This window comes from Pteropus vampyrus, unplaced genomic scaffold (genome assembly GCF_000151845.1).
Source record: "Pteropus vampyrus isolate Shadow unplaced genomic scaffold, Pvam_2.0 Scaffold37, whole genome shotgun sequence".
Lineage (NCBI taxonomy): Eukaryota > Metazoa > Chordata > Mammalia > Chiroptera > Pteropodidae > Pteropus > Pteropus vampyrus.
The window spans coordinates 7,514,929-7,533,009 of NW_011888818.1; the positions used below are offsets into that span (position 1 = coordinate 7,514,929).

The 18,081-nt window shown below is 49.2% G+C and overlaps 1 protein-coding gene across 2 annotated transcripts; it reads left to right on the top strand.

Annotated features, from left to right (window-relative positions):
* The first annotated feature begins 2,237 nt into the window (after window positions 1-2,237).
* On the top strand, window positions 2,238-4,570 carry EGR4 (early growth response 4). 2 transcript variants are annotated; one of them, XM_011358150.1, is made up of 2 exons: window positions 2,238-2,760; window positions 3,173-4,485. In XM_011358150.1, the coding sequence occupies exons 1-2, from the start codon at window positions 2,625-2,627 to the stop codon at window positions 4,483-4,485; spliced, it is 1,449 nt and encodes a 482-aa protein (XP_011356452.1). In that variant the 5' UTR covers window positions 2,238-2,624. The 2 variants fall into 2 exon arrangements, with proteins under 2 accessions (XP_011356452.1, XP_011356453.1); XM_011358151.1 differs by having other exon boundaries at window positions 2,541-2,760; window positions 3,176-4,570.
* Window positions 4,571-18,081: the final 13,511 nt, after the last annotated feature.

Consider the following 18,081-nt stretch of genomic DNA (forward strand, 5'->3'; position numbering starts at 1 on the left):
AGGAGGATTGCTGTGGCAGAGGGAAGAACAGCAGAAGGGACAGGGAACCTGGGGCTGGCCAATCTGGCCCGACGGGGCAACCTGGGGAGCCCTGGACACTGGTTTAGCCAAACCCCTCTGGTCCTCCTCCCTCCCAGGCTGCAAGATGCCAGAATGAATTTGAGACATGTGTGCCCTGCGTGTCTGGTGTGGGCTCACCTGGTCTTGGCAATGCATTTGGATTAGAATCAAACTCCGATTTGAAATAAAGTTTAAAGGAAATAGTGCTCTGTGTGTCTAATCTTTGCAGACATGTGTGGGTTTCTGAATTTCCTACATGCAAACATATGTGCTGCTAACATAGAATTATATCTGTGGCATTCATTAAAATATGTGCATAACTCTGTGAAAACCTTTGTATGATTTCCAGACACGAGAAGATGAATGCAAGTGTGTCCGCATGTGTTTTGCAGGTGATCATGTGATGACATATTCTGTGAACATGCCTGTAGGGTCCTTGTGGGTTGAGGGTGGGGCACAGCTAGGGATAGAGATAGGTCTCAGGTTCTCATTAAATAAAAACCAAAATCTACCTTCTGACCCATAGTAGACACTTAAGGAAAGAATATTGAATGAATGAACATTGAGAAATTGAATGAATGAATGTTTGGATAATGGAGATAGGGTGAAAGGCTGAAGAATTTGGTGGGCATTCTGGCACTCTCTCGAAAAGGAGAGAACTGGTGGGTAAGGGGGGCTGGGAGATACAATGTCAGTCATGCTGTAGCCCATAACCCCTGAATGGCTTTGTTCTCATTCTTAGGAAAGCAGGGAAGGAAGAGGGAATCCCGCCCTTGCTCCCCAGAGTCCAAAGAACTGATATTCTTCCTAATGAAAAACATGCTGTCCCATGGACTTAATTCCCCAGTTTGGTTCCAGAAAGGAATTAAGCCAGCTGTAATATAAAATAAAATCTAAAAAATTTTTTTTGAAAGATGAGAAAATAAGACAGGAAAAACCTCAGCAGAAGAGAGAAGAGATCAGGAGAGTAGGCAGGCTTCTTTGCAGGAGTTGACTGACATGCAGCCAAGATTTAATCCTAACCTCTTTAAGGTTAGGATTTTTTTTTTTTTTTTAGTGTTTCAGAAAGAGCTCAATTATTCCAGGTACTGATTCCAGGGGAAAATATCCTGTGGATCTTCTGTGTGTTGCTGGGAACAACACCTCTAGAATAAAAGTCATTAATATGAACACAGAAAAAAAGATCTACAGAAATCTCATACCTTACAGGTGAGAGAAGAGCAGGAATTGGCAGTACTTCTCTGGAGGATAATTTGCCCGTTGTCTTATCAAAAATTTACATACTCTTTGATCCAAATTTACACTCATCGGAATTTATCCCACAGATAGTCAAGGACATTGACTACAACAACGTTCATAAAAGCAAAAGGTTTGAAGCTTACTATATGCTCATGGATAGCGGACAAATTGACCTCCTTTACAATGGAATACTTATACAGCCTTAGTAAAGAATGACGGAACTCTTTGTGTTTGGATATGGAACACTCTATCAACTATTATAAGTGGGAAAATTATATATCAGGACAGTGTGAATGCTTGCACGTGCATAATTTTTTTTTTTCTGAAAGAATACACAAGAAACTTAGATGTGGCTACCTCAGGTAAGTGGGTAGGAAAAGAGACTTTTACTTTTCAATTGAGACTATACCCTTTGTACTAATTGACCCTTTTCTCTCACCATTAGCAAGTATTATGGTCTTTTTAAATTTGAATAAAATAGTTGTTTTTCCTAGAACAAAAAAAAAAACTATTAAGAAAATGAAAACCGCAAGTGTGGGAAATTTTCAAATAATGGCAATATTCTCTCTGGCCTACTGAGTACCCACTTCTGTGCGTACAACTTAATATGCTCTAACCTAATTACCTTTTATAGCAAATTTATGAAGGAGACACGCATACATAATCTCCATTTCACAGGTGAGGAAACTGACGTTCAGGGAGATTGAATGACATGGCTAGTAACAGCGGATTCGAACCTCAAACCGCCCTCCTTCGGCCTCTACCTCCAGAAGTGCACTTACTGGACCTCCCGCACCATGCAGCGCAGCGCCCCAGGCCCCTGCGCGCACAGGGCTCCACGCTCTGGGAGCGCGCGCGCACGCAGCGGCGCGGACCCGGCGGCGGCGGCGGCGGCGGCGGCGGCAGCGGCGGCGACTACGTCACAGACCGAGCTTTCCTTTTCGGGAGTCCCCGGCACACATCCTGTGTCCATGTTTGGGCATTTACGTCACGGCGGCAGGGCCGGGGCCTCCCGAAATGGCAGTGGCCCCGGGAATCGGAAGCCCTGAGCCAGCGCCACCGCTGCTATATAAGTGGGGGGGCAGCAGGTTGGGGGAGCCCGGCTGAGCTTTGGAGAGGTGAGGAGCAGCCGCCCGGGGCCGGTCCCAGCGAACAAGGGCGCCTCGGCTCCCGACCGTTTTCCCAGAGGTGAGCGCCCAGAGCCAGGAGCCCGGGCGCCTGAGTCTGCAAAGCGCGAGGCGCCCAGACTGCCGGCCTCCCTGCCATCTACTCGCCCCTAATCCCAGCGGGCGAGGCCCCCCGCGCCTCGCAGCCGCAGCCGCGCCATGCTCCACCTTAGCGAGTTTTCCAGCTCCGACGCGCTCCTGGTCAAGTCCGCCGAGGGCTGTTGCTCCGAACCCAGCACCGAACTGCCCCGGTTGCCCGCCAGGGACGCGCCCGCGACCGCTGGGTACCCCGGAGGTAAGGAGCGCGGCCAAAGGTGCTCAGACGGCGGCGCAGTACGGGGGCGCACAATGCCTGAGAACGAGAACAGGCAGGGACTGGGACTGGGACGCAGGAGGCGTGGGGGTAGGCATGGTAGGGGGCGAAGGGGTCTTGGGGTGCGCATCGCCATTCCTACCCCCCGCCGAGCCGCCAGCGCCTCCACAGGAAACCGTGCGTGTATCAAGGCGTCTTTTAGCCTGCGCACGTGTGTTTTGCGTGTGCATGTTTGTGTGTGTGTTTGGGGGCTCATGCCGGCTCCAACAGCATCAGAATGTGCAAAAGGCACTTTGTATGTGTAAGTGCGCACCAAGGGATCCTTGGGTAGGGTCTGCGGACTCCGAGGCATGCCCTTTTATATGCTTGGAGCTGATTCCTGCTCCTTCCTCAGCAGGCGACTTCTTGAGCTGGGCTTTGAGCAGCTGCGGCGCCGGGGGTGATTTAGCCGACTCCTGCTTCCTGGAGGGGCCTGCACCCACGCCCCCTCCTGGCCTAAGCTACAGTGGTAGCTTCTTCATCCAGGCAGTGCCGGAACACCCGCACGACCCAGAGGCACTCTTCAACCTCATGTCGGGCATTCTAGGCCTGGCGCCTTTCCCTGGGCCTGAGGTGGCAGCATCCCGGTCTCCGCTGGACGCCTCTTTTCCCACAGGCCCCGACGCCTTGCTTCCAGGTCCGCCGGACCTTTACTCCCCGGATCTGGGCGCTGCCGCCTTCCCAGAGGCGTTCTGGGAGGCCTCACCCTCGGTTGGCGCCCCCTCGCAGTGCCTGTATGATCCTCAGCTCTCCCCACCCGACGTCAAGCCAGGCCGCCGGGCTCCCCCGGCCTCTCCAGCGCTAGACACTGCCTCAGCCTTCAAAGGTCCCTACGCTCCCTGGGAGCTGCTTTCAGCTGGGGCCCCAGGGAGCTGTGGGTCACAGGGAGGCTACCAGGCCGCCCCTGAGACCCGATTCCCCTCGATGGGGGCCAAGATTGAAGATCTGCTGTCCATCAGCTGCCCCGCAGAGCTGCCCGCCGGCCCAGCCAACAGACTCTACCCCACAGGGGCCTACGACGCTTTCCCGCTGGCCCCCGGTGACTTAGGGGAGGGGACCGAGGGCCTCCCGGGGCTCCTGACCCCTCCTAGTGGGGAGGTAGGGAGTAGCGGCGACGGCGGAGAGTTTCTGGCCGGTACGCAGCCTCAGCTTTCCCCACTAGGCCTCCGCAGCGCCGCGGCGGACTTCCCAAAACCTCTGGTGGCGGACATCCCAGGGAGCAGTGGCGTGCCTGAGCCTCCTGGGCCGCCGGCCCCATTTCCCCCAACTAAGGCGCGGCGCAAGGGGCGCCGGGGCGGCAAGTGCAGTACACGCTGCTTCTGCCCGCGGCCGCACGCCAAGGCCTTTGCTTGCCCGGTGGAGAGCTGTGTGCGCAGCTTTGCGCGCTCCGACGAGCTCAACCGCCACCTGCGCATCCACACCGGCCACAAGCCCTTCCAGTGCCGCATCTGCCTCCGCAACTTCAGCCGCAGCGACCATCTTACCACACACGTGCGCACCCACACAGGCGAGAAGCCTTTTGCCTGCGACGTGTGCGGCCGCCGCTTCGCGCGCAGCGATGAGAAGAAACGGCATAGCAAGGTGCACCTCAAGCAGAAGGCGCGCGCTGAGGAACGGCTCAAGGGCCTGGGCTTTTACTCGTTGGGCCTCTCCTTCGCCGCCCTGTGAGGGGGAAATGGGTTTGTAGATTGGGGCTCCGCCGCCCGGCACTCCCGAGAAGACCTGGCCCACCCCTCTTCCCCGCTCATCTTCCTGGCACACCCCGGAGCCGGCCTCTAGTCCGGCTTCCAAGTTCCCTGGAAGCGCCCGTCGCACACGCCCGTTCAGCACCAACTATGTGGACAGCTCCCGCCGTCCGGGCGCTGTGTCCGGTGTCAGCAGAGCTTTGGGGGAAGTCCTCTCGGGCCACCCACTGAGTAGGCACTTAATTGGGACTCGACAGTTTTTTGTAACAGGCGCACGCCCCACGTCATCCCCTACCTTCTCCCTCTGTCCCCCGTCATCGCCCCAGACTGGCTGGGGCAGCGCCGAGCCGGTCTCGCGCGGTATTTTGTACAGCATTGTCGTTTCCAGCAGCCATTGGATGTAACGTTTTGCTTTGGGGTTATTTCCTTTTTGTTGTTGTTAATTTTTGTAAAGCAGACGCTACTCTCAAGCAATTGGCAAAACTGTTTATTTTTGCAATTAAAATTATTGTGCTAAAAGCTTACTGAATCTGCCATCCAAGCTCCTGACCCTTCCCCCAACCACTCCTCCAGGAGAACGTGTGCTAGAAAAGAAAGGAGAGACTTATGCTCATGGAGTCACTACGCACCTTCTGTCAGGTACTGTAGCACATATTAGGCATTCAATAAATATGTACTGAATTAACGAATGAATTTTATCACAGCTGACCTAAGGTCTCAAGGTGTTTCTGGAACTTGAGAGTGGTTGAGAGGCTTAGGTGTCAAACACTGTGCATATATTATCTTCCTTAATCCTCACAATCCTGAGTGCAGCAGTCATACTCTATTTTAAAGATGAGGAATAAAGTAGGTAACTTGCTGGGTAACCCAGCTAGGAGCAACAGGGTCAAACTCTGATCTGTCTACCTCCAAATCCAGTGCTTTATCCCCAAACCCAAGAATGGTGGCACCTCAGCTTAATACCACTGTTTGGAAAGACTTCCTACCAAGAGGTGAAATAGGTTCAGCAACTAGAGGGAGCCCCAAGCAGTAGCAACAGCAGCAGAAGACTGCAATATTTCAGTGCTGTTTGTGAACACCCAGTATGTTGGGTGTCACAGAGGCTCCAACAAGTGCCTATGCATCTGTATGAGAATCACACGCTGTCAGGGCCGAAAAAGACTCAGCATTCATCTAGACCATTGGTGGACAGTGCTAAGCCCAGAGAGTAGAGTGCGCCTGCCAGAGGCTCATGGTCACCTCAGTTTCTCTTTCCACAAAGAGTCTTCTCCAGGAGACAGCAGCCCACTTACTGTTCAGCTTGGCACCTGCCATAGCCCCTTTTCTCTAACTCTCCTGCAGGTAAACTCTTCATGGCTTGGGTGGGGGTGGGGAGGTTGCAGCTAAGAGAAAGTGGGGAATGGGTGAAATTTGGCCCCCCTTTGCTTCCTGAATTCCCAACCCAATAGCTTCTACACTCTTTCTGGCTACCTTGGGCAGACCTTGGGGGACATTAGAAGCATCCTATCTCTTCTCCCCAGCAACTCCTCTCTGCTAAGGAAAGGATAAGGCCTGTCTGGGGGTTTCATTCTTTTCTCTTCTAAGCTGAGCTGTTTTTGAATTAAGAGAGTCTTACAGCCCTGTGGCGCCAGATCAACCCAGCTTCTGGTCCCCTGGCTTCTTTATTCTTTCACCCTCAGACATGTTCACCCTCCACCCCCGTAGTCCAGGTGACCAGAGACAAAATTATCACCAGAGAATTCCACTCATTTCTCTCCCCAGGTGTTAAGCACTTTCATATGGTTGAGTATCTTGCAATAATACGAGTAACTAAGAAACCAATTTGTGGTAAAGGATTTGGTATTACCTCTTTCAAGAGAGTTAACATTTTAAGAGTAGCCTGCAGAGGACAATGTTTAACCCTATAGAGCAATGGTCCCCAACCTTTTTGGCACCAGGGACCAGTGATCGTATGAAAATCTAATGCCTAATGATCTGAGGTGGAGCTGAGGCCCTGATGCTAGCACTGGGGAGTGGCTGCAAATACTGATGAAGCTTTGCTGGCTTACCTGCCACTCACCTCCTACTGTGCGGCCCAGTTCCTAACAGGCCAAAGACTGGTGCTGGTCTGTGGCCTGGGGGTTGGGGACTCCTGCTATAGAGAGGCTCAAACAATGGACCATCAGACATTATAATGGGTAAGTGGTAGATTCTCGGAGACATAACAATGACTCTCATTATCTTACCATTTAAATGACCACACCTTTTACTTACAGGCATGGACCACCTGACTTCACTTTCCATGCAGAGTAATGTAAGGAAGAGCACAAAGGCCCAGATTTTAAGCAACTGGTCCCCAAACACACAACCTGAATAAAGGAAGAAAGGCAGACAGGCTGTGGGTGGGTAAACCCTTGCTCCCTTCAGCCACATTCCATCAAGAACTATCAGCTCTATCAGGCCCCAACTTAATCCTCACACTTACCTAGCCTAATATCTTTGATGAGAAAATTGACTTAGTAGTGGTACTGGTACCAGAGCCCAACCTGGCTCTAGAATTCCCAGCTGAGAAGTACCTCCTATTATTCCCAAGAGAAACTGCTGCAAGAGAATATTTTGCCAGAGATGGAAAGAAAATCAAACAATCATAAAACCAACCCAAACTCAGGACCCAAGCAGAATTAGGAACTAATAGAGAGCTCATTTTTACTTAATCCTCTTTTTCATCTGGTCCTCAAAATGTGGGTGTTTTCCTAGACTTGGTTCTGAGCTCCCTCCTTCCCTATTTCTACACTCTCTTTGGAGAGCACATTCATTCCCAGACCTTCAGCTATCACTGCTACATAGATGACTTCTAAGTCAGTCAGCCCGGCTCTCTACCCTAGCTGCATCCCCTTTATCCTGACTAATGAATATCTTCATATCAGTATCCTACCACCATTTCAAATACAATCTGTTAAAAATCAAATCATCCTTCCGTATACCCAATTTCTGCTAATGGCAACCATTTGTTTGGTTCTCTAGACACCTAAATAACTATAGTTGTGTGGGATTCACCTTCGACCCCTCCTTCCCCCACCCCTAGGCTGTTACTCAGACCTGTTGAATCTTATTGAAGTTCTTCAGGGTCTTATCTTCTTTCTTTCATGGTACATTGTTTCCTTTTATGTATTGTAATTTTTAGCTTGTGAGCTAATCTTCAGTAGGGATTTACATGGGCAGTAATACTCTGTGATCTGAGTTGAGAGTTGCTTGTGCCAGACATTCCAGGAGTATCAACTGATGGAGACCAATTTTATGTTAATTTTTTGGCCTAAGGTTCCTGTACCATGCAGGTGTTAAGTTCAAACTCTAACTCAAGTAGTTATAAATTCTCAGAGGTTACTCCTACTCCAACCAGGACTCGGGTCAGGAAAGACAAGCAATATATCTCCCTTTCCATACCTTCTGGGGTTAGTCACAGCATATCTCATGCTTACATTTCTAGGTCTCAGTTCCCTTGTTTTGATCCATGTAGATTTTCTTTCCTTTCTTGCAAGCTCAGCTAAGCATTTCAGCAATGTTATATCTTGTGAATCAGTCTGCATATTGTGTAGCAGGAAGGTCTTTGGTTATCTGTTCAACAATATTGCTGAAAACTGAAGCCAGAAGATGTTGATTCCTGTATTTAAATATTTCCCCCACTTATTCTCTCTATCGTCAGGATCTCAGACAAATACCTTGCTGTGACAATGACATAGAATCATAAAATAATGTGTATTTGGAAGGGTCTTATAAGAACATCCTGTCTGACCCCCTCATTATATAGAAGAGGAAACTGAGGGCCAACAGGTTTGGGGATTTTCTTAAGGGCACACAGATGATAAGAAGTAGACCTTGAATCTGGGCCTTCCAGTTCCAAGACCAGTGCATATCCATATATCCACTCATTCCACAAGTATTACTGAGTGCCTACCACATGCTAGGCCAGTGGTTCCCAGTTTTTTCCTTTCCAGTGCATTTGAGGAATTTGACACACACATTGGTAACAAAGGCTCACTTGAGCCTTGGAGAAAAAGGGAAGAATAATGAGAATCTTGATGAGGTGGGAGATGGGGGAAGTTTGACAAAGCAACCTAGAATATCTTCTATTTCCTCTCCCTTTACCCTAACCCCTGTGCCCTGTTGAGACAAACCTGCGCTATACCAAACTGCTTCCTGTGGTCCCTCTGCCTCCATTCTCTCTTCCTCCATTCCATATTCCACATTACTACTACTGTAATTTCCTTAAAACATTATTCATGGTGTTTTATCTCAAACTGACCATGGTTTCCACTTTCTTTGAAAAAATACACTGGAGTTAAAGCCCTCCATATCTGACCTAACTCCATCTTCCACCCTCATCTGTCATCTCTCCTTTTGCTCTGCCTTCTCCCCTCCCCCATGTATTATTCAAATCCCCCCAACCTTGAGCTCCTTGAAGAGCAGAGATTCACGCTGTGGCCGCCATATCACCAAATCTACTGCCCAGCACACCTAAGTGTTTAATTATTATGTGGATTTTGTTGGCCCCCCAAAAAAGAAGGAAAGAAAAGAAAAGAGGGAAAGAGGAAGGAAGGGAGGTGGTTAGAGAGCATGAAGCTGGGAAAGAATCAGGAGGGAGAGATGGGAAGAAGCAGAACTGAGGCCCTGATCTAAGCCATTGGGTCCCAGGAGTGAGACCAGACTTCTGACTAGTCTGTGCCTGTTGAATTCTTGCTGAGCCCATGATTCTGTCTTAGCTGTGGGCCCCCAGATGTGTCTGTCATTCAGTTCTCTCTCTCTCTTCTGGTTTCTCTGGCCCACATGGAGTGGGATTCAGTTTAACATTTTTAGAACTGTGGTTCCCATAACAACCAAGCAGGAACTGTTGTCTGTGAAATGTAGCATGAGCACACATGCATACACACGTGCACATACACAAGCACAACCGCATACATATATACAAATACTTGCACACCCACATACATATACATGTGCATTCACTCATACATACACATACATGCACAATGTACATCCATATGTATACACATACATGCATTCAGATACACATGTACTCACAACCATACATGCCCAAATGTGCATATACACAGGTATACACCTGTATGCAGTCATGTATACACACATGCACAAAAAAAGCACATACATAACACGAACATGCCTCAAATTGTTTTTGCATATTCACGGGAAACACAGAGTAAGGACAGACAAATATCACTAGAACAAAGGTAGAACCAAAATAATATATGGATATTTTTGGCTGTCTGCAAAAGCAAGTGGATTTAGGGAATCTTCATTTTGGCAGGGGAAGGCTCAGTGGGCATAATACAGCAAAGGGGTGGTAGGAAGGCACTGTATTTAAAAATAGATTTTGGAATTTGATAACTTGAATTCAAGTCTTGAGTGTGCCATTTTTTGAGCTCTGAACTTTAGCTTCCCCATCTGTAAAGTGGGGATAATAATATTACCTACTTAGAAGGTTTATTAGGATTGAATAATACACATAAAAATGATTAGTATGATGCTTGGCACTTGGTTAATAGGAGCTGTTATCATTTAGATCTTAGGAGAAGTGATTTCTCATTCGTTCAACCTAAGAATTTCCGGAAGAGCAAAGAAATTCAGGAGCTAGAGGAAGGAGAATATGTGGGGGCGGGGGGAGTTTGACCAGACTGGCCACTGTTCAGCCTTAGTCCTTATTAAATTTGCCTCTCCCCAAAGGCCACCTGACAAGTCTACAAATTATCCTTGCTGATACTAAATACCCAATGCCTCTGCCTTAGCAGGAGCAGGGTGGGGGCAAGGAAATTCCCCATCCACTTCGTTTACTGGACAATCCATGGGCTATGCTGGATTTCTGCTCTGCTGTAGCTGGACTGCCCCTCATGGCCTTGGTGCTCCGCCTGGCCCAAGCCAGTCTCTGCACCTTTGCCCATGCACTACCCCTAGCCTGAACTGCCATCTTTCCTTTTCCTCATCCAAAGCCCAACTCAGCCCTGAGTTTGGTAGCCCCAACACCCTGTCTGATTTCTTAGGCCCCACTCAGCCCTGTAGATTTCCTCCAAGCCTAGGAGAGCCAGATGGTTCCCACTTCAACAACAGGATAGGCCTAAAGCCAAGGGCGAGGCTTTCTCCCCTAACCAAGTTTGAGGTAAGATTGGGCCTTCTTTTCAAAGTGGAAAATAGGATCTGTGATGGGGCATGTGCTCCTAGATTGCACCCTCAAGGGCAAGACTGGGAGCCTGTTCTCAGCATTCCCAGTTCCCCTGGTTCCCTAGGGATGCCCAGAGGAAACCGACTCATGGAGTCTCCGTGGAAACCACGCATCTGACCCGAGGTCACCAAATGCACAACCCAGGCGTGCAGCCCAGGAGGCTGCTTGGGGACGGTGGCGCATATCCCAGGAGTAGTGCAGCGTGCCTTCCCTCATCCGATACCACAGAATCGCCCACCCTAGGATTTGCCCCGAGTGGAGAGGCCCAAGTTAGAGCGGTAGGGTTAGGGCGGAGAGGTTCGGATCAAAGGTGGGCAACAGAGGACACCACCGGAGGTGCTGGGGGCAGGAAGAGTGCACTAGAAGGTGCTAGGAGCTGGGAAGACAGGGACTCCGGAGGAGAGCGGCCCGACGGGTCCCCGCATTCCCAGGGTGGTGCCATGGGCCCCTCCTCCATCGAAGCTACCTTCAGAGGAAAACGTGGGGTCCCGGCGCAGCCGCTCCTGGCGGCATCTGCCGCTCCCCAGCTTGCAGGAAAACCCGCCCCGGAGGAGGGGCCGGCTCCGCCCCACCTCCTCGCAGCCTCCCTCCCCCTTCCCTTCCCTTCCTCTGGCCGCGCGCCCCCTCCTCCCTCCTCCTCCATCCTTCCCCCACCCGGTTTGTGAGCCCCTCCCGCTGCGACTTGCTGGGAGGCTTGGCCACCCCCTCCCTGAGAGGGAGGCGGGGGCGCAAGCCGCGGCGGCCACCCGAGGCTGCGGAGGGGAACAAAATCCGAGGCCCCGAGGCGGCCCTGCATCTGGACCAGGCACGCGGGGGCTGCCTCTGCACCCCCAGCCGAGGGCCGCGGGGCCTGGCCTCGCCGCGGGGTGGAAGAGGTAAGGGCGAGTCGCGGGCACGCTGCGGGACCTCTCCTGGAGAGAGGAGGCAGGGAGGACCCCAGCCGCTGCCTCCTCCTCTTGCTTCTCCCCCACAGCCCTCTAGAGGCCCGGAGGCTGCCGGGCGGGGAGGGATTCTGGGCAGGCCAGGCCAGAGGCAAAGAAGGGGTTAATTTAAGGAATTAAAATCAGAACAATTTGAGACCAGGCTTCCCATCCCCCTCTAGCCATTCGCTCTCCGAGCCAGGTTGGGGGGCGGGGCGGGCTCTAGACCTCTGGGACTCTGGACCTTGGAGAGATGGGGCCAGAGGGAGGGAGAAGGGGGAGCGCCCTCAAACCCCAGTCCTCCCCACCTCCTCCTGAAAGGTGGGGGAGGGGCTTGGTGTCGAGGCCTGGCTAGGCACCTGTGCCGGTGTCTGAAGGTGGAAGGGTTTGGGTGTCTGTGTGCGTGCCCGTGTGCACCTGTGATGGTTTGGAGGTGTGCATGTGTGTGCCCGCATGTTTGTCTCCTCATCTCCCAGTGCCTCTACTGGTGACTGTGCCCACAGTGATCTGGATGTCTGTGCCCCACTGCATTGCTTTGCATGTGTGACAGGGTGCCTGTGTGCATTTCCCACTGTCTGCCTCTGAGTAGGAGTGGGGCCTGCTCTCTCCTTACGTTGAGTCTGCAGCCAGGGGCCCAGGTGGTTTTCTGGGTGTGAGTCCAGGTGCTGGAGCCATGTGCATGTGACCTTGGGAGGTGTGTGCGTATGCAGGAGCTGGAGACTGAAGGGGAGCTTAGACAGAAACAGCAGTGTCAGGACTGGCAAGAAGCAAGAGGACTGGATGCATTGACTCCTGTGGGTCTTCACCAGGCTGGAGTGACTATTCTGGGATGTACACATGCTGGGGCCACAGCTTCAGGTATAGAGAGCCAGAGCCCCTGCCGTCTTGGGGGATTCAGAGGAATTTAGAAAGTGGGGGGGGAGGCTTCCTTTATTCCTCATCCACAGGGACACCTCCAGTTGCCTCCCCTTCCTTAGAATACCTCTCCCACCTGCTGACAGATGTCTCCTGAAAGCACTGAGCTTAGAGCTTCATTTCTTTGGTCTATGAAGCCATTTGTTAACATCCAAATCTTCATTTCCCATTTCTGTAATTTCTAGTTTCTCTGCTCCTTTCCTGCATGTGGATTTTATATGAAAAGAGGGAGAAAAAGTTGTTGGGGCTAGAAGGCCAAATGAGAGGGAGAGGAGATGCCAGTGGTATGGTGGGGAGTTGGGGGCAGAGGAATGACCATCAAAAACCAAGCTCTGCTAATGTCTCAATTTTGCGTGATCTTCATTTAACAGAGAGAGGGAGTTTGGTGATACCTACACATTTGTTTCTGGATTTAGGGAAGCCTAGCTTGTTTTTGGTTTTGGAATATTTGTAGTAGAAAGGGGGGGTCAGGATTGTTGAAAGGTGATTGTCATTCTACCTTTGAGTTCCCTGGACTTTCCTACCTCTCTTATGGCACACCACACCCTTTATTCATTCAACAAATATTCATTGAGTGCTACTATGGGCCAACCTGTGAATATTACGGTGTTGGTGCAACATTCCACTGCCAATCAGAAGGAACATAGTGTTGGAACACTAAGAGCATGGATTTAGAAATCAGTCAGGTAGTACTGAGTTCAAATCCTAGTTTGTCACTGTTTCAGTTATTCACTGGTGTGAAACAAACCTCCCCCAGAATATAGGGGCTTAAAACAATAGCGATTTATTATTTTTCATGGTCTGTGGGTTGGCGGTGACTGTGGCTGTGGGCTTATTTGACACCTTTCAGTTGAGAGACTGGCTGGAAAGGAATATCAGAATGACCTTTCATCATTTAAGATCTCTCTACACGTGTCATCTAATCATTCAGTCATATAGCCTAAGTTTTTTTACATTGCAGCTGGATCCCGGGAGAAAGCTAAGAGGATAAGCCCTAGGTACAAGTGCTTATCAAAGTCTCTCCCTGCTTCAGGATTGCTAATGTCCTTTTGACCAAAGCAAGTCATGTGGTCAAGCTGAGTCAGTGTGGGAGGGGACCACATAAAGGCAAGAAAACTGGGAAGCATGACTTATTGGGGACCACCAAAGCAACAATCTGTTATAGTCACTTACTGGCCACTCTGAGCCTCAATTTCCTCATCCTAAAGTGGAGATGATACCACATACTTGGCAGCACTGTCGTGAGGACTAAATGAGAAGTGGGATGTCTGACCAGAATAATTAGTAGAACCAGAATAAATGTTCACTGTTTTGATTATTAGACTACAAGCATTGTGAAGGCATGACTGTCTTTACTCACCTTTGTGTCCCCAGTGCCTGGCACAGGCCTTGTCTTTAACATCTTTTTGTTGGGTGGTTAAAATAGAATGAAACAGACAAGTCTTCAGCCTTGGAGCTCTGCTAGAACAACTGTCATGAAGACACAGCATGTGGGCCAGGAGCAGAACCAGAGAAGCACTTGATATTAGAGGTGATTCTTAGACTGATTTAGTGGTAACCAGATTTGCCCAGTTCCATAACAATGAGTGGTGGAAATCACTTCGGTAACATAAATTGGTCAATTCATCCATTATTCAGTATGATTCCTCTTACGAATACACTAATGTCTACTGTGTGTGAGGCAGGTATGAAGAAGTAGCAGAGTCCCTGACCTCCAATGTATGTGTAGGATGGGATCTGATGTGCAAACAGGTCCACGACCATCCAGCATGTGACTCCTGTTGCTACATGTGAAGAGCTATGATAAGGAGTGATTCATGCTGTGATGTGATTTGAGCTGGAGGAGGGGATCAAGGAAGGCTTCATGGAAAGGGTAGCATTTGAGCTGGTAGAATTCATCAGTTGGAAAAGGGAGTCCCAGGAAGAGGGACCAGCATGAGCCAAGACTTAAGGATGTGATAGCACATGGTGCTTCTCGGTGAAGCTATACCCCCCATAGGGCATAAGGATGCACAAGGGAAGCAGAGGCAAAAGCTAGGGCTGGCAAGGCTGAATGGTGGTCAGATTCCAGCCAGCCTTGAGGGCAGGCAAATCAGGGTGGGCTTTACCTCTTAGAAGATGGCCTGCCTTCAGAGATTTTTTTTTTTTTTTTTTTCAGAAGAGTGACATGACTGGATCTCTGTTGGTGGAAACCATGAGAATTCAAAGCAGGGAAGAGTTAGAGACTCAGGTTAGAAACAGTATCAATGGTCCAGATAGAAGGGGATAATAGGTCTTGAGCAGTGGCTATAAGAAAAGCAAGACACAAACATAGTCAAATATTTAGAAGATAGTATTGACAAAAATCAGCAATTGGTGAAATCTGAGGGGGACTTTGAGAATTCAGAGATGTCTTGGGGGTTGCATCTAGGGTGCTGAATAGATAATGAAGATATTGGTCAAGGTGGAAAACAAGAGAAAGAAGCAGATTTGATGGTGAGTATTGTGGTATTGTGAGTTCATTATTAGCATATTACACTCTGAGCCGCCTACACTGAAATATCCTTTTCATCCTCTCTCTACCTGCTGCTTCTAAGAAGCATTTAAAAAAAAAAAAAAAAAGAATTGCTATAAATTTCAAGTGTCTCTCATCTTAACTACTGCTCTGGATTCTCTCATGCTGCCGCCTCCCCTTTACAGTTGAGCTTCTTGTGTCCATTCAGTGTCTCTGCTCACACACATCCTTACCTCACTCTCTCCACAACCCACATCAGCCAGGCTCATCAAAGTGGCCTCCTCTACAGTCACCAGTGCTCCTACTTGAGGTGTTAACTCTTGAGTAGTTGTTTACTCTACTGTTTACACTGTTGCCTACTCCTTCCTTCCCTGACATCCCTCTTCCCTAAGATTTTCCCTCCAGAATTCCCATTTCTGCTGCTAGTTCTTAAGAACTTCTTGATTATTCTCCCTCCTCTGCCTCTCTGAAGGTCTACTTTTCCCCCTTGCTCCCCTCTCTCTGCACCGTTTCCCTGGTCCTGCTCATCCATTTCTCTTTTCATGCTCAAGTTGCCAAAACCGTATTTTTTGGCTCCATATTGCAAACTATGTACTGAATATCTCCACTTTCAAGGCCCACTGGAACCTCAAACTCATGGAATCTATAACCAAACTAATTATCTCACCCCCAAACCTGCCATTTTTCATTTTCCCACTTCCCCATCTACCTAGATGCTCAAAACCCAAACCCGAGCCTGATTCTTGACTTCCCTCTCATACCTTCCACCTTCCAGAATCATTCTGTCACCAAGCCTTCTTGACTCTCCTTCCTTAATTGCTCCTATAGCCAGCCTTCTCCCCATTTGCACTCCTGCTACCTTAGCTAACAATTTCCACTTCCAATGTTCAACAGCTTTCTTCCTGACCTTGGCCCTCTGTAGTACATTCTCTAAACTGTACCTCTTATTAAGTCCTTGCCAGTCCATCATTCCAGAAACACTTACTGAGTACCTTCCCTATGCCAGGCACTGATGTAAGTGCTGGGGACATAGCAGTAATTGAGACAAACAATGTTTGACGTTTCTGTTCCCTGAAGGAGGCATACTCTTTCTCACTTGCCCTTGTACATGCTGTTTCCACTGCTCAGGATGCCTTTCTTCCCCCTCCTCAACCTCATAATTGCCCTTCTTCACTTGACTACTTTACTCTTGAAGAGTCAGCCTAGGTGCTACCACCTCTGGGGGTTCCCCAAACCTCCATTTCCTCAAGCTAAGTGTTGAATCCTGCTCCTGCCTCTTACATAACTTTTATCTCATGGCTATATCATCTAATATCTTAGTCTGCCCCAGGAGATCACAAGCTTGTTGAAGGCAAGGAATGGATCTTGTTGTCCTGTGTGTCCTCAACATACCAAGCACAACACCTGGCATAGTTTGTGGCACAAAGCAGGTACTCAGAAATATACGTTGAGTGAATCCATGTGAATAGAGCTTAGGAGAGAATTCTAGGTTAGAAATACAGATCTGCAAGAGTATCAGGACTTTTGATTGCAAGTAACAGAAATCTAACCCAAACTACTTTAAGCAAAAAAAGATATGTACCAATTCATATAACTAGAAAGAAGTGGGGATGAGTAGGTTTTGTGCATAACTACCTAGGTTCTCAAAGTTAGAGTAAGGACTCTCCAGCTCTTGGCTCAGCCTCACTCTGAGTGTTGCCACATTTTTTCCCCACCACGCGCGAATTTTCTCCATGGTGGGTAAAGATTGCACAAAGCCATAGGCAGGTCATAGATCATCCCAGCATGTGATCCCAGAGGGACAAGAGGACTGTTTAAATATATAAATTCCCAGTGAAAGACTCTGTTGGCTCAGCCTGAGGAATGTGCCCATCCCTGGGTCAATCATTATGGCCAAGAAGATGGGAGACTATGATTGGCCAGGCCTGGGTCATGTGTCCATCCTACTAGGACTGGCAGCCCAGTCAGAACCACATGGAGTAGGGAGCAATAGCTTACCGAGGAAAGGACAAGATGTTGCTATTACTAGAAGGTGAAGATGACTTGCTGAACAGATAAAAATAATAACATCCACTGCAGAAATTCTCAGTGACCATGTGGTAGTGGAAGTCAGGAAAATGCAAGATTATCTGTATTTCTGGCAGTCAACATGCGAAAATGCGACAGTCGACAGGAGCCAGAGAAGACACACATCTTGAGATGGTTGGTCTTGTTTGAAGAGATGAAGCTCAGACACTTGAAAGCATTAAAAATAACGATAATGCTTCTGACTGGTTCTTCTACCCAAAGAAGACCTTGAACTGGACTTAAACAAAAGTAGACTTGAGATAGGCATCTCAGATGGGGGAGGGAGAATAACAGGTCCTGAGGGTGCTGAGGAGGCAGGGATAGGCTGAAAAAGGAGGCAGATCTCAGGGCTGCAGAGGTTGCTGATTTGGGGAGACTAGTATACAAAGGAAAATCGACTGTTATGTCATGGTGCTCATAGTACAGGATTGTGATGGAATTTGAATAGATGACACTTCTGTTTTTCTTTTACTTCTTCTCCCTCCTCCCCCTGCCTCCATCCCTCTCATGTCTGCATTCGGGCAAAGCTTCGTGTTCATGCTGAGGTGTGTACATCTAGGCAAAAATATTCCTAAGAATCATTCATAGTCATTCCTCAGCTCCAGCTGATGGAGGGAAACTGGGGCTAGCTGGCCTCAGGTGAAGAGCCACCTGGACCCTAGAAGCCCCTTCTTTCCTCTGCTTTGCACATCGACACACAGGCCTATACCCCCAAATTTTTCCCTTTCCCTACTCTAATAAGGTGCTGTGCAGGCAAACGGGACATGGGGAGGGGAGGCCCCGAAAGATGCTCCCACAGGAGGGACCAGAACTTAGCTTGGATGTACAGGCATATACAGGTACCCTGACACCAGGCTGCCATGCATTACAGAATAATCCTATTCATGAACAGTTGTGTGTATGTAAACTGAATTCTATTTATAATATCCCTGGTCACTTTGCCAACTTCTTCAGTTTTATCTATAGTTATTA

Coding starts and splice junctions, on each gene's coding strand:
- EGR4 (XM_011358150.1), top strand. CDS start 2,625: ATGCTCCACCTTAGCGAGTTTTCCAGCTCCGACGCGCTCCTGGTCAAG. Junction 2,761..3,172: donor GACCGCTGGGTACCCCGGAG/GTAAGGAGCGCG, acceptor CTCCTTCCTCAG/CAGGCGACTTCTTGAGCTGG.